Source organism: Candoia aspera, chromosome 16 (genome assembly GCF_035149785.1).
Source record: "Candoia aspera isolate rCanAsp1 chromosome 16, rCanAsp1.hap2, whole genome shotgun sequence".
Taxonomy (NCBI): Eukaryota; Metazoa; Chordata; class Lepidosauria; order Squamata; family Boidae; genus Candoia; species Candoia aspera.
In genome coordinates, this window is record NC_086168.1 from 152,125 (window position 1) to 175,635 (window position 23,511).

The 23,511-nt window shown below is 45.9% G+C and overlaps 1 protein-coding gene across 1 annotated transcript; it reads right to left on the reverse strand.

Moving 5' to 3' along the window:
- Positions 1 to 692: 692 nt before the first annotated feature.
- Positions 693 to 18,930, reverse strand: MYMK (myomaker, myoblast fusion factor). The gene is made up of 5 exons (XM_063316336.1): positions 18,793 to 18,930; positions 8,386 to 8,500; positions 7,045 to 7,193; positions 5,834 to 5,950; positions 693 to 847 (listed from the first exon to the last, which is right to left on the reverse strand). Exons 1-5 carry the CDS (start codon positions 18,925 to 18,927, stop codon positions 701 to 703), a joined length of 663 nt encoding a protein of 220 aa, XP_063172406.1. The 5' UTR covers positions 18,928 to 18,930; the 3' UTR covers positions 693 to 700.
- Positions 18,931 to 23,511: the final 4,581 nt, after the last annotated feature.

A 23,511-nucleotide genomic window follows, 5' to 3' on the forward strand; every position in this document is an offset into this window, starting at 1 on the left:
CCTGATGGCAAGGGCAACAACAGAGACATTTGGGAGCAAGTTTCATTTTTTCATCTCTGGTTTATTTCAGGTTTCATTTCTAACATTTCCAGGGTGGCCAGAAGCAAACATTACTAGGGTCTGAATGTACTGCATTTCTGAATCAAATATTGCACAGCAAGTATCTGAGGCACTATACAATAAGAGCATCACATCCTAAAGCTTTACCCAGAAGAAAACTACGAGAATAAAACTGGAAGTGATGGAAACAGAACGCCAGCTGCCCCTAGGAGCCAGGGGTGAGCGGAGGGCCAGGGTTAGCGTTAACCCTAATCTCGCAGAGGAGAAACTTCCCAAATTGGGGGTAGACTGTTCGGCGGGGGATTGTGGCCCGTCCTCAGAATGGAGCCACATCTTTCTATCAACAACCTGGTCTGTTTTACTTCGGCCTGCAGACGTTGTGCTGCGTGGCTCGATTAAGTGCTGTGGCATTTCCCTGCAAGTTTTAATGGGATTAAAGTTCTAATCACTTAAGAATAAAGCAGAGCTTTGCTGTAATATTGGACCCAAGCCAAGCGCGCTGCTGAGTGAGTATCCAGGAGCCCAGAATCTGATGGGCTGCAGAAATCAGACCTACCATACACTGGTGATGGAGCTGTGTTTAGCTGCATCTGCAGGGCTGGAAAATATCCCCTGAACCTTCACTGCAAGGGCCAAGTCCTCAAACACAGCAGCAGAGAGTTGAGCAGTCCAATCTGGCTGGGGATCCCCCATTGCCTGCTTTCTTGTTCACTTTGGGGAGGAGGAGGACGAAAGACATGGCCAGAGCACAGTGGTAGAAGCTGTGGACGTAGGTGTAATCCCAGTCCTAGAAAAAAGGCAGGACCGATCACGTTAGGGTCAAGAAGGACACATCCCAGCTGATGTCTCTCATTCTGTCTGCATTTATACTGCATTCGTTGAATGAAAGACAAAGGTTTGAGAAACATTTTAAAAAGAGAGAGGGGTGGATAGTATTCCTTACTCTAATGACTTTGGTCCCTAGACAGTGCCCTTATTTAGACAACATTTAAGCCAAAATGTCAGTGATTGTTCTGCACATGTGTAATCACTCTGCACCACACTTTATGCAAGCCAAGAACCAGCCAGGAAATAATTCCTTGACCATAGTTTGCCATTTTGCTAAATTGGGAAATTAGGGCTATTTGTTTTGCATTTCAGAGGGTTTCAGCTATGCTGACTCCTGGCCAGTCTCTTTTCCTGGGACAGCATCCAGACAGCTCGACTCAAAGGTTCTGGGGCCAAAGAATGCAGCCAAGGTGGTGAATGGACAAATTGCTGTGAAGGAGGACAAGAGCTCCTTCTAGCAAAGGAACGGACAACTCTTTGGACCTCAGAGAGCTACGTAGACGTTGTGGGGGAGAGCTAGGCTAGTCTACCCTAAACCACCCTTGGAAAAAGTCCAAGAGCACCTGAGCCCAAGAGTGATTTGACTGCGATAGGACGTGAGGGGGGATGAGGTGCTGGGAGGGCCCTCCACGTAGAAGTGATCGGTAGCTCACGAAAGCTGGCGGTAACTCCTCCTGACGGCACCCGGTGTGAGTTGGGGGGCCGGATGTCTGTGCGCACGGCACACGTAGAAATACGAGGATGTACGTGTCCTCATCCATATGCCACATACAGATTTCTGCAGCTTAAACCATGCTGGTGGTGGAGGGTGAATCCCACCGTGGATTGTGGTTAGCCCCACCATCTGCAGTGGCAAGAGGTGGCCGCTTTCCTCGCCGCTCACAGCCCGGCTGCAGCCCTTGTGGGTTTCTTGCGCTGCCAAAAGTGTGTTCTGCTGGGGGTGTTCTGTATGTGCTGCTGAATAGTATGCGCTTTCCCTGCTAATTAAGAGAAAGGCATCACTTTCAGATAATTCATTTTTACTGTTTTGGCTTCCAAGCAAATACCACTAATTTGGACTATTGGGAGTTCATGGCACTCTGGGCATCTCTTTTTACACTTCAGCTCCTGAACAGGAAGCTCGGGAAGCTTCCTCTAAGAGGACATTGCGGCCTCCCTCAAAGTGCCCATCTGAGGAATTTCCTCAAGCTAGCAGGCATCCAGGGCAGATCAGAAGAGGAGCTCCAGGGCAATTTCCAGTGGTTTGGCCATGGCAAGGGACTGGGTTAATGTCTCCCACTTGGATCATGCAGCACCTATGTGATTCAGATGCTTTGCTGACAGGAGGCAGGTTGAAGCCTCCAGAACCATCAGCCCAGGAAACTCTACCAGTCGTCCAGCAGAGGCTCGAGCAGCGTGGCCAAGGAAGCCTCTGCACGTCAGGAACAGGAGCAACAATGCCTGGGGCCCAACACCTGCAGAGTAGCGCCTCTGAAATCTCTGTTTCCCAAATGACAATAGCCACTCGTGGGGCCAGAGCTGATGCCAGACCCCAACCCCAGATGGAGTGTCTCTTGAGAGAGGAGCTCCCCACCGCACACCCATCTATGTCCTGATGACACACATCGGGTCTGCCCTCTCCTCCATGGTAAGGCTGTGGATGGGGGAGGCTTTGTCATAGGCAGGTCTGGCATTCAGTAGCAGGAGGCGCCAGAGACCAAGGCTACTGGGGAGTTGTTGGGAAGCTGGGAACTGGAAGGCGATGCAGGGGTAAGATGCCAGGTCTGCCTTCTCAAACAACAGCTTGTGTCCCAACACCCCCCACCCCCACTGGATCTCCCTCTGCATATCACCACCAATATCTTCTTTTCTGCCCTCCCTCCCCCATCTGAATACTTCCCTGGATCCAAGGTGATCCATGCCACCCCCAGGCCATGATGCCCAGCTACCCAGACTCATACTCTCCAGTGCCAACTGTCCCACCTTCTGAGCTGGCGGTGCCCCAGGCAGCTGCGTCTGATAGACACTCAGTAGTTCCCGAGTACCACCTGCCTGACAGAACAAAATCCACCACCCCTCCTCCAGCCACAGGTCAGATCCTGCTTTCACTGAGCTACCTGGTGGCTGCCAACCAGCCACAACCAGGGGCAATCGCTTTCCCCAGGGCAGAACCAGCCGCCCTTCCTCCCCCTCCCCTGTACTGTAGTCCACGTCTGTCCACAGCCGTAAAACCTCCACATCGCAGTCTTACAGGCAGAGCGTAATGATTTGTAGGTCTGTAGAAGGTCTGGCCAACGTTCCAAATATCCTAGTGGACTACAGAGCAGGCAACACGCAACTGTGTCAGTTGACACACAACTGTCAGGGCAGCTGCAGGGCTCCAGCTGGTAATTTGCTTCTGCTGTCTGCATCCCTCAAAGCTGGCATGCCTCCGGCTTCCACTGCCAAAGATCTCCACACTTCTTAAGACAAAATTGCCCCCCCCTCCTCCTCCTCCTCCTCCTCCTCCTCTTCTAGAACAGGAACATGGAAAGGTGTCTTGTCTGTCTAGCTCAGTGTTGCCTCTGCTGACTGGCACTGCCCCTCCAGAGTTTCTGGCTAGAGCCTTTCCCAGCCCTCCCTGGATGGCTAGACTTCGACTTTGCAACCTTGCGCATGAGGTTCTGCCCGCTTCCTTGTAGAAAAATGGGCGAGCCTTCTGGGGAGAATGCCATGGGGTCTCTCGAGGGTTTTTCTTTTGTGTTTCTTTTACTTCCACACCGTTCAGCAGCTACTTGATTAACAATTAGCATAATGTAATAGCCTAAATTTTGCCCTTAACGAAAGGAATCATGCATGAGAGGATGGTAATATCTAAGTAACCACACGCTCTATTGTGTCAGCATCAAGTTCTGCCGTAAGAGAAGGGGAGGGAGGGAGGGGAAAACCTGCAGCCTTGCTTAATACTCGTGAGAGATACACACGCACACGCACAAACATATATACATACATAAATACACACACACAAACACCCCCCCAAGCTCTCCAGTCTTTCATTGCTGTTATGAACAATTCATTCATTCATTCATTCTTCTACAGTATGTCTGTGTCTTCCCAGTCATAGACTCTTAAGTGTCTCACAATCATGTACATACAAACATCCCCTGGAAACTAGATCGCCAGCTTGGGAAACTGCACCTGCGGCAAAGGGGGCTTCTTAGCAGAGTGTTTCTGGGATTGGAGCAACCCCAGCTCCGATCTCAAAACGAAATAAAAGAAAGGCTTTTTGTGCCAGCTCACTGCCTCTCATTGGGCTATTTGGCTGGTTGGTTTCAACACAGAGTACAAGACTGCAGCCACAGTGCCAGCCACTGCCTCAGCCCTTGCTACTTAATCTTTTACAGGCAGGAGTGAAATTAATCTTAAGAAATGAGGAAATTTACCTGCAGACCTCTGTCCTTACTTCTAGGAAATGCCCTATTTTTTTTCCTTCTATCACACTAGGACTTAAGCTCTTTGACAGAGTGGGGCTTAAGCTATGGAGAGCTGAAAATTACATGGTGTGGATAATATCAGAGAGGGGCCCTTTAAGGAGGGGAGCTGCCACCCACTCGATGAAGCCCTGCTCCTAAAATCTCTTTCTCCATGCAGGAGAAAGGGGAGCAGTGGCTTTCCACCTGCTCCTGGCCAAAGACCCTCCCTCCGCCTTGCCTGCCCAGAGCCCTCGCTTTGCAGAGAAAGGAATCTTTTCCTTTGGAAAGACTCAGAGGAGAACAGTCTTCCTGGCTGCTCCTCCGTGGGGAAGAAGATTGCCTCCCTCAGTAACAAGGAGCAAATGGTCTTTACACCTGAAAAAAGATTGCACTGATGGTGACCTCATCTGGAAATCTTGGGTACCTGGCTGTATTCCTCCCTCCCCTCCCCTGAAACAGAACGGCTGTCTGGTGCCCAGACTCAACTGGCAGGGGTAGACTTCCCCGTACGGCTGGGCTGCCCAGTGGAACAGGACATCAAGGCAGTGGCATCCTACATGGGGGCTTCACCCACAATCCACTGGCAGAAAGTGGTATATGTGTTTTCAAAAAGACCCTCTCCCTAAGGTTACAAGTCTAAACTGCATATTTAAAACAGACTTCCCTTTTACTCTTTTTAAATATTGTTGGTTTTATTTTCCATGGCTGCTGATGCACTGCTTGTTTAAATACAAATAAAATATTTTGGCTCAGTCCCAGAGAGTAACTTAAAGTACCACACGGAGCACCGTGGGGGTGAATAAATAAGGCTTCCACCAAATTTCTGTCCTGCCTCACACATGCCCCAAGCTGAGTCGGTGCATCCGGTCTAAAAAGAAGAATTTTTTGCCTGCACAAGCTCTCTTTGGCCGTGGCACCCCACCTGCTGCTGCCCACTCATGCCAGCAGAGAAGCCAGGAGCTCCAAAATCTAAAATGCTTGCTCACTTTTTGTCCCCTGTCTCGGTGACCTTTTCACGAGAGGTCCTGGCCAGTCTCAGTGGAATAAGCCAGGTTGGTCTATGCTGTTAGTGTCAGCTCTTTCCATTTCTTAAGCGAGCAGGTCCAACAGGATGCTCAGGTGCTTTAATTTAAGGTCGGGGGGGGGACCAGAAAAAGGAGGCAGTGCCCATTGTATCTCTCCTCCTCCCTCAGCAACTCCCCCCCCCCCAACTTGTGAGTGGGCAGCCATTTAAATGAAATAAAATTAATAATAAATAATGTTGCTTCTCCCAAACCAGCACATCCGGATTCCAAAAAATGCTTCCTTAGCTCAGCAAAAAATTGTAAACCTTAAAAAGCTTTAACCCAGATCAGAGGCATCCAGTTTAGGCATACTGTCCAATACCTGGGTTGCCAAAATCCAGAGGCAGAAAACATTAACTCTTTGCTTCATTTGGCAGTCTAGATACAGTCTGCCTGTTGTGATTGTTCTGAGTTGTTTTTCTCTTTTGCATTTTTATCAGACAACCTTACCTCGAAAAAAAATCTCAGCATCAAAGCCAGAGCCCCAAAGCAGAACCCAGGCCCGATCTGCTGTGTGTAGACATTTTTATCTGGATACAGCCCTTTCTTCTCTTTCATTTTTTGCAGCTGGAAAGAGAAGAGATTACAAAGATCTAACTTTCTCCAATCACAACAGTTATTTTTAAACTAGAACCATGAGGATGCATGAATAATTCCATCACACAATTTTGCTTGTATTGACATATTTCATACCCCTCAAGATGTTAGAATATACTATTAAACTTGTCTAGCTGAAATGAGTTCAGTGGGGCTTATTTTCAGATGGTTAGGACCTTTTGTTACCTACTAAGAAATTTCAGTTCTATTATATTTTGCCAGGCCATGGGGAGGGGGGGAGCTTAATTCATCTCTTAATTCATAACGTCCTCAAGATGGAGGGGACCGTGGACTGCATGCACATACACACTGCTTTTTGCAGGCATCTCAGCTGAACCATCCCAGACCAATGGCTCTGTGTTTGAACCCTGCTTGAACACATCCAGTGAAGGAACTGTAGTTCCAGTGTCAGATTGCCCTTCTTGTTAGAAAGTTCTTTCTACCCCTCCCTACAGAATCTCTCTTCCTATAATCTAAGTCCATTATCCCTACCCTGAACTCTGGAAAAGATGCTGATGTTGACCTTCCTCCCTATGGCATTCTTTCAGATAGTTGGAGAGTACCATCATTCCCCCACCCTACCCCCCAGTCTCTTTTCTTGAGGTGAGACATTTCCAGACCTCCAAATTGTCTTCATAGTTCCTAGTCCTCTAATTATCGCTCATTTCTTAGTCCTATCAAGATCATTTTGAATTTTATTATAATCTTCTGGAGTCTTTGCCTTTTTGCAAAGTGGGATTTATGCTGAAAGGCCTTTTCCTTCTATTACTGAGATGATCATTTTTGCTTCTACTAGTTTGACCATGATGGAATTCCATTGAGGAAGCCCCCGGTGCCTGCAAGGGGTACAAATGGTGCCAAGCCATGTCATGGAACTATAGCAGGACAGCATTGGAAGGAAATGGCAGCTGGCAGTGATTGGGAGTATCCTGGCCACTTCCATCAGGAAACCAATCCCTCCCTGGAATTGGGGATAATTTTATTTTTACAGTTCTTCTTGGATTTCAGCTGAAGTGACCCTTATGTGGCAGCACTTTTTTACTGTGACAAAAATGTGACCTTACCCATTTGACAGTTATCATGAGAACTGCCGTCCCAATTGGTCCAGAGTAGACACCATATCCCCATCGGTCATGGTAGATCCTGACAGCTATGGTAAGCACTCCAAACATCACAAAAGTTGATCGTTTGGGTTCATCAAACTCTGCTAGAGCTGAGTTAATGGAAATGACAAGAAGTATGACATAATTTTAAATTCCAAGTCTTACCAGTACACTTTTAAAGGTTCCCTGGGACAGTACCTAGCTGACCTTGACTGATCTAAAAAAAAAAGCAGGGTTAGCTCTGGCTACTACTTCAGCGGGAGGCAGCCAGCGAAAGGGAGGCATGGCTACACGGGGAAACTAAGACGTGCTCTGCGGACTTGCAGGCCAGGTGGATATGATATTATCACTCACAAAGCCCTGTGTGGCACAGAGCTGGGTCAGCAACCTGTGGCCCATGGGCTGGATCTGGCCCACAAGTCAGATCATCTGGCCCATGGTCCCAAAAAGTAACATCCACCTGGCCCACAAGTCTGTATCCTGAGAGTGCAGAGCATGTCTTTCCATATGAATTTTTTTTCTTATCTCTTCCTGCATTGCTTTATACCTTGATTTGCTGCATCTTTCTGCACTTTGATTAGATCATTGAACTGTTTTTGGGGTTTTTTGGCCTGGTTCTTTCACTGCTTTGTCCAGTTATGTTCCTGAATTCTGTCTTTGACCATTACTTGCATTTTCCTTGCAAGACCTGACTGGGCTTTTTCTTGGCTTTCTGACTACCAGTGCACAAGCCTTAGGACTTATAATGACTCAGCTTCAAATTTTATTATTTTGAACCCATATGCAAATAAAAGCCCATGTATATGAAAATGTGCACATGTCCAAAGTTTGTGATGCAGTTCTAAAATTTGAATGCTATAAAAATATTCTGTGTTACCAATAGGAAGACTACTTTGAAAACAAGGAGTTAGTATCAGGTGGACGTGGTTGTAGATGTTGCTGCTGATCCCAAGGGTCAAGGCTTTCGAAGACCGAAGACCACTGGTTTGCCTGGTGAATTTAACCCTTTTTGGAACACCCGAACAACTCCCCTCTCTTTTCTTTCCTTCTGTACCCTGATCTCTCCCTCCAATGTTGTTCCCCCTTTCCCTGTCCTTCGTTTCTTGGGACAGTCACCCCATCTCCCTCTTGCTGCTCTTTTTTCCGGAAGGAGAAACCATGGTGTGTGCACTAACATGCTTCTAGGTAGGAGACTGTTTGTGTGAGAAGGATGTCCTATGCAGTTTTGATAGTTTCCTTCCCTTTCAAGTTTCCTTAATGACCCAAGTGACCCCCTGCCTCAAAAGAAGCGGTCATTCTTACCCATCAGTGACACCCACATTGATAATGCAGTTCCAAAGATGCTGAAGTACTGCAGGAGATCATACTTCATGAAACAGAGGACAGTTAACCCAGGGCCTTCACAAGCATGGCAGATCTGTTGGAAAAATGTTTGCTTGTTTATTACTGGTATTTCTATGACAAACCTTGTGATTTAAAAAATCTGCATCAGAACTTTCTTGTTTAAAAGACAATTAATCCTTCCCCCCTTTGTCAGGATATTCCAGTGGGTTGGTGCCATTACAGAAAATATTCTGATCATCTGTTGACCACAATAGATGGCCGACCAAGGCTGTAGTCTCAGAAGATAGAGGTGAGTTTTAAGATTCTGTTACTTACATCATTAAAAACCAAAACCATTTCTTTGAACTGACCTAAAACTGGTAACCAATGCAGTACTGGATTGCCATTGGCTCCCTGTCCAACCTGAATTTTTTTTAATCCTTTAATTAGAAAAAAATCAGTAAGAAGCTGGCATGCTTTTGGGCCCATATGCACCATAGGCATTCTTCAGAAATAAATACCTTGGTGTTTTCAGGCCAGTGTTTTGTTTGTAAATATGTTAATCCACTCAGATAAACAAGAAAGATTTGTCAAAGTAAGATGTGTGTGAGCGTAGGTGCTAAAACGGTGGCTGAGAGATCCTCACCAGTTTGCCTGGTGATAGATGGGGTTCAGGACTGATCCTTGACACAGTCTCAAAATTCAAAATGTGCCCAATGGCCAATCAATTCAGGAGCTGCTACTAAAGTTATTCTGTTCATTGAGAATCAGTGTGGCCAGAGACTCAGGGATGCTCTTATAGTGGAGTTTGGCTGAGGCCTTGCAACTGTTCCCTTCAAGCATCTGCCTGAAATCTGAATTCATGCTATGGTTAGGATAATCCTAAATTAGGGTACTAAAAGGCCAAATCCTGAGTCTACAAAACCTTCTCACTTCCCACTCCCTGTATAAATATGCACCCCGCCCCCATGATCTCTGCATCTTTAGGCAGGAAAAAGTCTCCAGATGCTTGGATCTTCAGGAAAGGTGTCTCTGATGGTCCTGGTTCATGATCTGGATGAATGTGATTTAGATGTTAAGGGGAAATGGCCTTGAGTCCCAGACCAATAAAAATCACAAAACACTCTCTAGTATGAGAGCAAAGGAAGGTGTCCAGCTCAGGTGTGAATTGGGACTTTGAGGGAGGGCCAGAAGGAGGAAGTGGGAGAGGAGGCTTCCCGGGCTACCCATTGGATGGGTGCTGGGTGGGCCAGGCAATAGTGGAGGGCTCCATACCAGAGTCTGTCTCCTCAGGAACTGTGAACAATGCCCCCGTTCCTGCAAGAACTGCCTCCAGCTCATTATACCGGCTGGGGTGAGAAGTGTTCGCTGCTGGCAGAGATGCTTCATCAGGTTCAGCAAGAGCCGTAGGAAGCCTTGCAGAGGACAGGATGGTGCTTGGACCAGTGAGTTCTATCACCGAGATCCCGGCCCCACTTATTGGGGTCACCTTGGGAAGTGGAGGGGATGTTTCAGGACAAGAGGGTGCCCTGCCGCTTACAAGGGTGGAGGTGGCAGTGCTTCCGTCTTGTGCCCGAGGTGGAGAGAGAAAGCAACTCTCCCCCTTATTTCTCTGTCTGGGGGAGGCACTGGCTGCAGAAATGAAGTGAAAACTGTTGGAAAGCTGGAAGAATTTCCTAATGGTAAATGTTGGTGAATTTTCCTTCAAAGGAAGTGTTTAAAAAGAGTTTGGAGGGCCATTCGCTGGAGGTGCTGTATTGACAGATTGCTGCACAAAGAAGCTGGGTTGGACAAAGTGATCTCCTAGATCCCCTCGAACCCTTGCATTCTATAATTCTATTCAATGTACTTAAGATATATTGATTATAATACAATTCTAAAATTATAATTTCTTGTTGTTGTTGTTGTTTATTCATTCAGTCGCTTCCGACTCTCATGACTTCATGGACCAGCCCATGCCAGAGCTTCCTGTCAGTCGTCAACAACCCCAGCTCCCCCAGGGACGAGTCCGTCACCCCTAGAATATCATCCATCCACCTTGCCCTTGGTCGGCCCCTCTTCCTTTTGCCCTCCACTCTCCCTAGCATCAGCATCTTCTCCAGGGTGTCCTGTCTTCTCATTATGTGGCCAAAGTATTTCAGTTTTGCCTTTCATATCATTCCCTCAAGTGAGCAGTCTGGCTTTATTTCCTGGAGGATGGACTGGTTGGATCTTCTTGCAGTCCAAGGCACTCTCAGAATTTTCCTCCAACACCACAGTTCAAAAGCATCGATCTTCCTTCTCTCAGCCTTCCTTATGGTCCAGCTCTGGCAGCCATACGTTACTACGGGGAACACCATTGCTTTAACAATGCGGATCTTTGTTGTCAGTGTGATGTCTCTGCTCTTAACTATTTTATCGAGATTGGTCATTGCTCTTCTCCCAAGGATTAAGCGTCTTCTGATTTCCTGACTGCAGTCAGCATCTGCAGTAATCGTCGCACATAGAAATACAAAGTCTTTCACTGCTTCTACATTTTCTCCCTCTATTTGCCAGTTATCAATCAAGCTGGTTGCCATAATCTTGGTTTTTTTGAGGTTTAGCTGCAAGCCAGCTTTTGCATTTTCTTCTTTCACCTTCATCATAAGGCTCCTCAGTTCCTCTTCGCTTTCAGCCATCAAAGTGGTATCATCTGCATATCTGAGATTGTTAATGTTTCTTCCAGAGATTTTAACTCCAGCCTTGGATTCCTCAAGCCCAGCATGTCGCATGATGTGTTCTGCGTACAAGTTGAATAGGTAGGGTGAGAGTATACAGCCCTGCCGTACTCCTTTCCCAATCTTAAACCAGTCCGTTGTTCCGTGGTCTGTTCTTACTGTTGCTACTTGGTCGTTATACAGATTCTTCAGGAGGCAGACAAGATGACTTGGTATCCCCATACCACTAAGAACTTGCCACAATTTGTTATGGTCCACACAGTCAAAGGCTTTAGGATAGTCAATAAAACAGAAATAGATGTTTTTCTGAAACTCCCTGGCTTTTTCCATTATCCAGCGGATATTGGCAATTTGGTCCCTAGTTCCTCTGCCTTTTCTAAACCCAGCTTGTACATCTGGCAATTCTCGCTCCATGAAGTGCTGAAGTCTACCTTGCAGGACCTTGAGCATTACCTTACTGGCATGTGAAATGAGTGCCACTGTTCGATAGTTTGAACATTCTTTAGTGTTTCCCTTTTTTGGTATGGGGATATAAGTTGATTTTTTCCAATCTGATGGCCATTCCTGTGTTTTCCAAATTTGCTGGCATATAGCATGCATTACCTTGACAGCATCATCTCGCAAGATTTTGAACAGTTCAGCTGGGATACCATCATCTCCTGCTGCCTTGTTATTAGCAATGCTTCTTAAGGCCCATTCAACCTCACTCTTCAGGATGTCTGGCTCTAGCTCACTGACCACACCGTCAAAGCTATCCCCGATATTGTTATCCTTCCTATACAGGTCTTCCGTATATTCTTGCCACCTTTTCTTGATCTCTTCTTCTTCTGTTAGGTCCTTGCCATCTTTGTTTTTGATCATACCCATTTTTGCCTGGAATTTACCTCCAATGTTTCTAATTTTCTGGAAGAGGTCTCTTGTCCTTCCTATTCTATTGTCTTCTTCCACTTCCGCACATTGCTTGTTTAAAAATAGTTCCTTATCTCTTCTGGCTAACCTCTGGAATTTTGCATTTAATTGGGCATATCTCCCCCTATCACTGTTGCCTTTTGCTTTCCTTCTTTCTTGGGCTACTTCTAGTGTCTCAGCAGACAGCCATTTTGCCTTCTTGGTTTTCTTGTTCTTTGGGATGTATTTTGTTGCCGCCTCCTGAACAATGTTGCGAACTTCTGTCCATAGTTCTTCCAGGACCCTATCTACTAAGTCCAGTCCCTTAAATCTATTCTTCACCTCCACTGAATATTCCTTAGGAATATTAGTGAGCTCATATCTGCTTCGATTGTGTGTCTGTGTCTGTGTCTGAGTGTGTGTGTGTGTATAAAATACAGTAGCAACTCTGGGCCACTTATAACACTTTAAAAAAATACAGCATAATCTAAATAACAGCTGATGGATAGCACCCAGAAGCCTACTGGTAACCAGTGCAACTTACATAGCAGAGGTTTTCCATGTGCTTATTGTGATATTCCCATAACTGCTCGGGCCACTGCATTCTGGACCAGCTGCAGCTTTTGAGTGGTCTTCAAGGGCAGCCCCATGTAAGGTGCATTGCAGTAGTCCATATGCAAGTAACCAAAGCATGAGCAACTCTCCAGAGTGCCTTCTGGGCCAGAAAAGGACACAATTGGTGCATGGATCTGTTAAAGACTTTCCTGGCCACAGTTGCCATCTGCTTTTCGAGCAGGAGCCGTGAGTCCATAAAGATCCCCAAATTGCATGCCAGCCTCAAGTGGGATAGTGTCATCCCACCCGGGACTAAAGATACATGCCTCTGGATCCAGGATGTCCAAATACCCATGGTGTAGAGAATCAGGGAGAGGATCTTGAGGGAAATAAGCAAGAACCATCATATAAGCACAGAGAATTGAAACATTCCTTAAGCCTTGGGAAACAAGATAATATTAAAAAAAGATTCTGGCAGGCTCCTCCTTGATTTACTGGGATATAAGAGGGAGGGAAGGTAAAGCACAACCAGGCCTGCAAGATCCTGTTATTATAGCCTATTTCAATGAAGTATAGATCCAGTCTTCCTGTGGAGTCTTTCCTGATCTGGTCTACCCCATAGTGACTTGGCCTTGCCAGGGTTCACCCTGAGCCAGTTCCTCCCCATCCAGACCTGCACAGCCTTCAGACACTGGGACAGCTCATTGGCAGCATCACTTAGCCTGCCCGGGGTTGAGATCTACAGCTGGGCATCTTCGGTATATTGGTGCTGCATAACTCACATTGGACAGATCACCTGATCTAGCATCTTCATGTAGATATGAAACAGAAGGAGTAAGAGCTGACATGCTACCCATCAAGGGCATCAGGCTTGATCTCCCCTGTCAGTACTGATTCAAACTGCCCACAGAGAAAGGAGAGCCACTGAAATACTTTCCCTACAGTCCTAATCCCCATAGGTGGTCCAGAAGGATTCTGCACACAATGGTATTGAAAGCCACTGAGGGATCAGGAAGAATTGGGATGGCCACCCCATCCCCATCCTGGCTCTGTCAAAGATCACTGAAAAGTGCAACCCAAGTCATCTCACTGTTGTGTCCTGAGTCTGAAAGGGATCTAGGCTATCTGTTTCCTCCAGGAGCCACTGGAGATGGTCAATCGCTTTCCCAACAATCTTCCTCCAAAAAAGAAGGTTGGAGACTGGATGGAAATTGTCAAGAAGTCGCTTGGGTGGAGAGGCCAGTACAGCAGCAACAAACCCAACTGCTACCTACAGCCCGTCTTCAACCAGAGAGTCTTATATCTGTCTGTTTGCAGAGCAGAGGCTCTGAAAGCTCTCAAGCCTCCCAGATGACAATCACCACCAACACCCATTCCGGGCTCATGGCTAGTGCCACACTCGAAACCCAGGCGGCACACCTCCAAAACAGTAACCCCCCCATCCAGGCCCACCCAGACTGGCTGCCTCATCCACCATCATTGTCCAGAACAACCACTCCTGGCTGTTCCTGCACTCAGGCACCCGGCAGTCAAAAGGCTGCTGCAGTGCACCCATCGTTCCAAAAAAAAAGGAAAAGAGGCAGGCCCCTTCTGCAGGACCACTTGCCTGCACTGATGAGGTCCAGTAGAGCAGAACACCCCAGGAACAGCCATGGCAGCCTGCAGAAGCCAAACAGAGTTAGCTGGCCGGCACAGGAGTCCCAACATGCAACCCCACTGTGTCTGGTGCCTCATCACCTTGGTCTCCATTCCACTCTCCACCCCAGGCTCTGGCTGAGCCTCCAGGACAGACCCCCAACAGGCAGCTCCAACTAAACTCAGATGCAGGGTATGTGTGTGTGAAAGAGCCCACTCGAGCCTATTCCGTTTATCCTTCTGCCCATGCCCTCTGTCCAAAAAACCCTCAAAAGCACCAGAAAAAAAAAGAATGAAATTTAGCAGCCACATGCACCAATTCCAACCTTTCAGACAACGATCTTAACAACTGCAATGTAGGAATTCCATTGCAAGGATACTTGAGTTTGAAGAGGCATCATAGGAAGGAACAAGTTGCTTCCTGCACTTTCCATGAAGGTGTTTTTAGAAACGTTTTTAAAGCTCATTGTTCTGTAAATTGGTTGGTGGGTAGCCCTGAGTGCTTCTCTGGTTCTGGGGTAAAAAGAGGAAATGTGTGTTCTGAGTTGCAGTTATTTGTTGTGGTGAACCATTTAAAACATTTCAGCTTTGTTCCACTGAAACACAGAACACTTCAGTTGTTCTGACTTTTGTTTTGTCAGAATTTGGCCAGCTCAGAGCAGCCAAAGGGAGCGTTCTAACTTGGCTGTTTTGTTCTTTTGATTGCCTTTTCACCCAACAGTCCCAGTGAGCACCAGCCTCCACTCTGATGTGAGAAAGCTGCTAGCGATTCTTTGGGCAGCTTGGTCCATTCAGAGCTTTAAATAGTCTGAATAGTAAGAAGTGTCTTTGAAAACTTGCTATTTTTTCCTTGCTTTCGTCTCTTCTTTTACCTTGTCCCTCATGCAGACGTAATTTCAACTGTAGTTTGATCTAACTCCAAATGAAGTGATGGAAGGCCTAGAAGAAGCAGGTAGGAGTGGTATCTCCTGCAAGCAGGGGCGGAGGAAGAGACATCTTGTCACCTGGTCTCCCACCAACCTCTCAGGGGCTCCGGTTCTCATGGGGAGGTGCCGCGCTCCCAGCACTCTTTTACAGCCACCAGGAGTGGGTGGCCGTCCGGGGTGGGTCTTCTCTACAGCTGTCCTGTGGAATGCCTTCCCTCTGCAGTAGACTCCAAGCTAGACATACTCTATTCAGGGCTTCTTATTTAAAAAAAATGAAATTCATTTTGATTTCTTTCAATTGAGAGGCTATCTTTAAAATAAACTAATAAATAAATGATGATTAAACGTTGGGAGGGCACATTTGATTTCTTGGTGAAGGGGACTTGTTCAAGCAATTCAAGCAAAGGATTGGTTTCTGAACTATAACGTTGCTACTGTTTATTACTGTGCTGAATTAGAGCTCAACATGGCTGAAACCTTTAGTAGAAATCTGAGAAAAATGTAAATGTAAGTGGTGGTGGTGGGGAGAAAAGAGAAGATTTGTGCTTCCCAGAAGCCTTTGTCTGAGATGGCCATTAGCGAGAGAACAGGAGTTCTGGAGGGCTGCAGAAGGAGATCCCTGGGCAGTGGTCCAGCAGCAGGACACCAGCTCCCCTGCCCACATCTTCCAGTGTCAGAGAAAATCTCCTTTAGGGGCCCAGTCATGTCAGCAAAGGAGCAGGAGCCTCAGCTGTGAGGAGGCCACCTTGGACACACCCTCAGCTTCTGGTTTCACATCAGCTACCTTGTAAGGTGGTTGTAAAGATTACCCCAGTAGATTTGTATATGAGGTGTTTTGAACACTCTGTATCAGTGTTATTTGTTTGTTTTAATTAAGTGAAAAAAATAATCATAATGATAACACTCTTACATTTTAAGATCTTTCAAATACTCTTTTGTGGCATGAGTTTTTACTGGAAGGGCTTTGAAGGTGTGACTGTCTCATGGCAGAGGTCTTTGAAATGGCCTGCTTGAGGGGGAAGAGCATATTTTGTAAGCTACTTCAGGAAATATTTTGGCTTAAGTCATGCTTAAAATAAATGTAAATAGTTATAAGCAGGGCAACCAGTGTAATTTTGTAAAGAGTAATTTGAAGTTCAAGTTGATCAGTCATCATATTTTACTGCATTAATTGATTGCTTAAATAAATGTTCATATCAATCCATTCTCTGCTACCTGTTTGACGTAGTACATTTTCTACTTTTTCAGTTTTATGCCTACCATAGTAATACCCTTATCACAGTATTTCAAAGTAGCTATCTAAAATTAACAGGTATGTTTCTTAACTTAAAGCACCATCAATGTTTTGCATGCAGCAGTGGGCAACCGTGTCATGTTCATGCTTACCTCCATAGATGGCATTTCTTGGTTGACTCTGTTTGGTCTTGATAGTATTAAGATGGCCACTATGGGAATATCAGGACTATCAGCTAGGCTGGGAAGTTTAAACACTGTGGCAAGCCATGTGCATATTGGTTGGTGTAAGAGCCAGAGTTTCTGAGGCGGAGATGTGAGTTTTGTTAACAACAATGGTCTCCCAGCTTGGAGACCAAAAAGTGCAAGTGTCAGCAGTAGACCATTTGAGCATTCACACAATGAGAGTCAGGAGCCCGGGATCCTTTAACTGTTTAATGAAGCGAAATGACTAGGACAGAGGTAAAGCTGCGAATGGAGAATTCCTGCTAAAACATACATTTAAAACTACATTCCCTTGTTTGCCTCCCTTTCCCACGGAAGTATGTCACCCCCCTTCCCATCCAGGTGGTGTTGCTGGTGTATCTCTGCCAACTGGCCTTGATGTAACCACCATAAATCTGTAATTGCAATTCATACTCCAACTTCACACCCCCTCCCATCTGGCGACAGAGAGTCTGCCCCATTGATAAGGAAGTGATGGAAGATGCTCCGATAAGGGGTTCTGTGAACCCTTTCATTGGAGGAATCTGACAGCAAGACACAAAGTCTGGTAAATCATGGAAAGGACAGGAAAAAGAAGTGCTGCCATTAAACTCAAAAGGCAACACTTTCATGTTGACAGAGGGCACTCACTGGTTTTGAGAGGTTTTTTTCTAGTATGGAATGCAGGTTCCCTTTAGCCATGCTTCATGTCTTCTTCTTCCTCAGAGTCTTCAGCCAAGTTCAAGCCTGAGAGGATAATTAATCAGCACTGATCTGGGAACTACTGCCCAGGTCTTCTGCCAAGCTACTGAGCAAAGAGCATGGCACATGTCTGTCTCCTTGAAATCATCCAGAGTCAAGATTGACTGCCTACCTACCTATTTATTTTTACTTTTTTCAGTTAGTGGGAGCTATTATCAATTTGTAAATGCACACCCATTTGCCCTTTTGTTCTGGCACAAAGAAAACTGTAGAAAAAAACCCTTATCAGAAAATGTGTTATTTATACTTATTCTATTTTTAGTAGATGTGGTTTAACCAAATGTGGTTAAAAAGAAGGCTTCAGTTTTAAGCATCATTTAAACTACAAATAATTGAACTACCTTCTCACTTCCTGGTTAAAAAAAAAACAACCAGCCAGACTTATCCAGGAACAATCTATTGCAAAATACAGAACTTACACATTTTCCAGCAAAAATCAACAAAATATACCCTCTAAATACATCTCAAACAATTCCATCTCATCCCGTCTATCTTCAGCAGCACCATCACAGCACCCACTTATTTCTCCTACAATAATATGGGAAGAGACATTTGCTCCTCCTCCAGGGTAGTCAGTTGACAAAGACTGGGAGAAACAGCAGTGTCCAAAAGTTGTTGAAGGAATGTTTGTAGAAGTCCCCCAAGTCACCTTTGTGACTCACCTGAAGGTGAGCATCTTAGAGAAAAGGAAGTACCAAGACCGATTGCACTGTGCATCAGCTGAGCCAGAATTATCTGGAAATGAAAGTTATGATGCGTGAACCACATCAGCAAGGTGAGTATTCTCTACATAAATTTCACTCTTTTTTATGTTTCCTTGTGTTAAAACCTTCCTTTCCCTTTTCCCTGGAAAGCCACTTCTCAAGGATGGTTGGACTTGATGATTCTTATGATCCCTCCCAGCTCCACAATTCGGTGATTCCCCCAAACAGTGTGTATGCAAGACCTGTCTCTCAAGGCAGTGGTCTATGCATCTGATAGAAGTGGAACTGTTTTCACAAAAACTTAAAATTTTGACTGTAAAAGTTTTATAGTGCCTAGTTGTTTCTGCTGGCACCAAAACCTTCTCTGAAAACTATAATTGGTACCCTGTTTTTCCCTTCTTGTATGCAAAGGATTTTGTTTTTCAGGCTGTTAAACAACTTGCTTTTTTCAGGAAGCAAAAGGCAAAGGTCCCTAGTTAAGCTGGGACTTGGTTAAAAACTATATCCTGGGTCTGATACGATCTCCTCTCCAGAATTTAGCCATATTAGTCTGTTACAGCAAAAAGAACAAGCCTAAAAAGTGCCTTGCGATGGGTGTTACCTAAATGTGTGATGTGCTGTGGGAAGGAGATACAGAGGAGGAAAAGTGTGGGGACATTACCTACCCTATTTTCATGCGAGAATATGAACCCAGCAGGTTGCTCTCCCCCCCTCTTTTTTATCAGTGAGAATTCTTGTTTAAAAGTGTTAGTGGAAAGTAGGAAGGCAGAGTGGAGCACTTACCGAGATAAAGAACATGGTGAAGAAGTAAACCATTGCCTCCATGTGAAATTGCCGCTTGGCTGCGATGCTGATGGTTGGGAGGAAGGCTAGGCTGCTGATGGTGGGCAGGAGGAGCTTGGCAGCCAAAGAGCCCATTGGAAGGAGGCAGCCCGGAGGAAGAGGAGCTCCTTCCCCCTCTTCAGGCTGTCTGAGAGACTGAGGAGCAAGCGGCCGAGTCCCAAGCAATGGTCCTTGGGGGTGTGCTGGGGAGACAGCAGCTGGCACAAATGGGAGAGGACCTGCATTCCTTGGGGAGGCGTCTGTCCTGTCCTTTGATGGAGAACAGCTGCTGGAAGGCCACAGGCTGCTCCTAGTTCTTGGGTTCCACTGGAACAAATGGCCTTTCCATCTCCCAGGAGGCCTCCCCTTTGGAACTGATTATCTTAGGAACAACCCTGCAGAAGGGCAAACCGGGGGAAAGAAGAGGAGGAGATTGTTCCTAGGTTACCCTTCCTCACTGACTGGACCATTTTGAATGAAATGCTCCCCATTATGGCAGATTGGTGGGGGAGTAAAAGTCTGGTGTATGGTTGAGACTGTGGAGGGTTGCTGAGGACTGGATCTTGGGCACATGTGCTCCCAGCTGCACAGTGTTGGGGAGCCATTTCCTTACTGCCCATGGCAACAGTGTTTTCTGGTCTCCTTAGTTGCCCACTGCTGGGCACGGAGAACTTCCAGACTGCACCTATGTAAGGAAATACGAAGTGTAAGTAAAACACAATTAAAACATATTATGATATAATGGCATAAACACGAACCTTTATTCTTTATTTATTCATCAAATCTGTATGCCACCCAACTCCCAACAACTCCCACCTTAAAACAATAGCCACATAATAAAAAGCATAAAAAGACTAAATTACAAAAGGGGACTCCTTTTCTGAAAAGGACCAGTTGCAGTTCAAATGGGAATGTGTGCACACTTCCCAGGTGCCCACAAGACCTGGAGGCATCCTCCAAGGGGCTTCCCTGGGGACCTCAGCATTTGCTCCGGTCAAGCCAGGCTGGGTAGGTCAGGCAAAAGTCCGGATCGTTCAGTATAGGGTGCTATGACTGTGGCACAGGACCCCGGCAACACCAACCCATGTCACTCCCAAGTGACAGGGCCGTCTCTCAGGGATCCAGGGACGGTGCTGGATTAAGAGAACTTCCACAGTATAATTGAAGACCTTTCAGGCTGGGGAGGCCAAGGACCGGGGAAGAACGGCAGGGAGAATCGGGAAATATTTCAGGCCAGGTTTTCAGTGCTGCTTTCTGCTTGGGGGCCTTGCAAGTGCTCTCTGCCTTTCCATGATTTCTTCCAAGGTGCATTACATACAAACCGCACAGCACGATTCATTACAGCATGTGTTCCCTTGTATATTTTTCTGCTGGACATTAAGATGCTACCTGTAATTTTTCTTTCTATCATAAAGGAATGTTTATCTGTTCTAATTTTTAAAAATAAAAATGGATTCTGTCCAATTTAGTCATTGTGAAGTTGATTTCCCAGTCACATATTTCAGTGTACAGGGTCAGGAGGGGGGCACTGTAGAACCCTTCTCTTTGACCACTTTATATTTCCTTCCTTTGGGTATTTCCTTCCTTTTACCCTTCTGCTTGCCAGCAGGGTCTGTGGGGCCGCTCTGTCGCTGGGGGTCGGCAGAGATTGTCAGGGCAAGCAACCTGCTTGGAAGATAGGTGATGACGGCAGAAACTGTGGCCCCAAGAGAGAAAGGGGTGGCCAGGGTGCGTTGACCACAAGGCTTCCGGGAGAGCAGTTAGGATCACCCATGAATTTCTGGAATTGTGTCTCCTTCCCCCTCAGAGCAGTTGGTGAGTTATTTAAAGAAAGATCTTGTGTCCCCCCCTTCATGATTTCCATTGTTTCAGTTCATGCATCTTGTTGGTGGCACACAGAAGTTATGAGGAGATGAGTCATAGATTCCTAAAAAGTAAGAGATGGGATGGACCTTGGAGACCATCCTGTCCAATGTCCTGCCCAGTGCAGGAATTGCTGAAATGTCCCTGACAGATGGCTCTCTGGACTTATTGCTGAACAGCTCTTATTCATAGGAAATTCTTCCTGAAGTCCAACCAAAATCCACTTTGTTGTGATTTAAACACATTTTTTCTTGTCCCGGAACAACTGTAAACAAATTTGCTCTGTCTTCTGTGGGGCAGTTCCTCATGTACATAAAGACTGCTATCATGTCTCCCTGCAGTCCACCCAACACATCCAATACTTCCTCTTGAGTTCCTTCTTCCACTCTTCTTGCTTGCTCAGTTGTTCTATTCTGAACTCAGTTGGTGAGCTGCAGTCTAACCAATGCAGACCGCATTCAGAGGGACAACAATCTCATCCGATCTCGACGGTGTGCTTCCGTTAATGCAGCCTTGCCTTGCATTTGTTTTTTGTTTTGTTTTTGTTTTGCAGCTGTATCGCTGTTGACTATTGCTCAGCTTGTGATCCAGCAAGACACTACATCCTTTTCACATATACCGCTGCCCAGTAACGTCCCCATCCAGCTGAAAAAAAAAGGATAGTAGTTTGCTAAACTTTATTAGATCAGTACATCTGCATGTTACTCCACCATCAGGAAAACAGAAGCTTCCCCTCTTCAGGAAATGGTTTGATGAAGATGTAAAGTGGATGTAAAACTGAAAGTATCAAGTCTGATTATGGAGGACTTTGTGAGAATCTTGCTTCAGGTTGCCAGGAACTTGACATGTCCCATCCTAGACTCATGCCTTTGATTTATTTCATTTGCCTCTGTTGAAATTCATCTTGCTGGCTTCTATGCATTATTCCAACCTGTCAAGATTTTCCAGCATCTTGGTACTGCCTTCTGAGGTGTTTGCTATTTCCCACATGAAAAAAAAGATGTGATAATTATATTGTCCATTTCCTTGTCCAAGTTATTTATAAATAAGTTGAACACTACACGGCCTAGAATGCAGCTCAGCAGAACACTTCCTGCCAGCTCAATGCAAAGCCATTAATATGCACTTATTGGGTATATTTGTTGAACCAGCTCTGCATCCTACGGCAGCATCAGGCAGACCTTATTTTGTCATGTTATCTATTAGTGTCTCAATAGGAAACTTTTCAAAAGGGTTGGGGTTAGGATTATGCTGAGGCCTATCACAAAATGCATTGTTTTCCAAATGCTCACAAAGTGGCTGTTCAATACTCTATTCCAGAGTTTTTTGCCTAGTATCAGCATCAAGCTGGTTGGTGTGTAGTTACCTGGTCTTTCAAAGATAGGAATGACATTTGTCCTTCTTGAATCCTCTGGCACTATACCAGACACTCATTCATGCCCTGGTCATGTCATGGCTTGACTACTGCAATGTGTTCTACATGGGCCTGCCCTTGAAGCCCACCAGAAGCTTCAACAGTTCCAGAATGCGGCAGTGCAGGCCGTGATGGGCGTGCCTCAGGATACCCATATACTGTAACACCTCTGCTTTGCAAGCTGCACTGCTTGCCACTTTGCTTCGGGGTGCGATTCAAGGTGCTGGTTGTTACCTACAAAGCTGTACATGGCATAGGGTCTGGTTTCTTGAGGGACCACCTGTCTCCCATAGTATCTGCCTGGCCAGGGTTAGCATGCTCCAGGTTCCTCCAGTTAAGCAATGCCCTCTATCGGGACCCTGGAAGTATGCCTTCTCTGTAGCAGCGCCTGCCCTCTGGAATGAGGCTTTCCCCCAAGATCTGGATGACCACCACCTGCTGGTGTTTCAAAGGGCCCTGAAGTCCTGGCTCTTCACCCCACCCTTTGGGGAGGATGAGGAAACCCTCCTTTTAGATTGTGTTGCGTGGTTTTCCCTTGTTCCCATCTGGGTTTTTTGTCCTACCCTGATCCTTACCCTTCTTTTTGTCTCTTGTTGTTCTTAATATTTTAAATAATTTGTAAGCTGCCCAATGTCATTGGGAGACATGTGGCATACTATGAATTTAATAAATCACCATCATCATCCCTCTCCTTCATGATTTCTCAAAGATCACAGAAGGGGCTCTGAGCTTATTCAAGACAGGGATGTATTTGGTCTTGTGGTGGGGACTTAAGCTCATTCACGGTGCTCCCTCCCCCCCTTTTGTCAACTGGTTTATCTATTAGGTTCTTTTGAACAGGTGTCTCCCTTGGGGAGAAGACCAAAGCAAATCAGCACTTAAGGAGGTCTGCCTTCTCCCTACCGGTTACTGCCTTGCTGTCCACTCCTAGCAGTAGGGTAGTTAATCCCTTCTATTTTCTACCAAGAGCTTTTGGGCTTCCTTAGCTTCCTTTGTGAGCCTGCTCCTCTCTGACTTCCTTTCTCAGCTATTAGCCACTTGCTAGTACACCTTACTGATTGGACTCAACTTCCATTTCCTACGCATGTCTTTCTAACTCTTAATCCAGTTGAAAGCTCCCTATTCATCTACACTGGTTTCCTAAACTTCCCATTTTATTTCTTCATTGGAATGGCTGTGATTATATTTCTAGTATCTTATTTTTGAGATATCCCCCACCTTCTTTGACAAGCGACCCCACCTAATATTTTTCCTAGCATGTTGAAATTGGCTTTCCCGAAGTGTAGTATGCATGTCTGACTTTGTCCTAGTTTTATTTTCTGTCTTTTCTCCCCTCTCTTGCTTCCTTCTTTTCAGGCCAGAGGCAGAAACATTCCCTCTGGGGAGCCTGTCTTGTCCTCTTC

Excerpts from the sequence above, each read along its gene's own strand:
- MYMK (XM_063316336.1), bottom strand. The coding sequence starts at position 18,927 with ATGGGCTCTTTGGCTGCCAAGCTCCTCCTGCCCACCATCAGCAGCCTA. Across the intron at positions 8,501-18,792 it reads TCACCATGTTCTTTATCTCG|ATCTGCCATGCTTGTGAAGG; the intron begins GTAAGTGCTCCA and ends TTTTTCCAACAG. Across the intron at positions 848-5,833 it reads TGCTGAGATTTTTTTTCGAG|GACTGGGATTACACCTACGT; the intron begins GTAAGGTTGTCT and ends CCTTTTTTCTAG.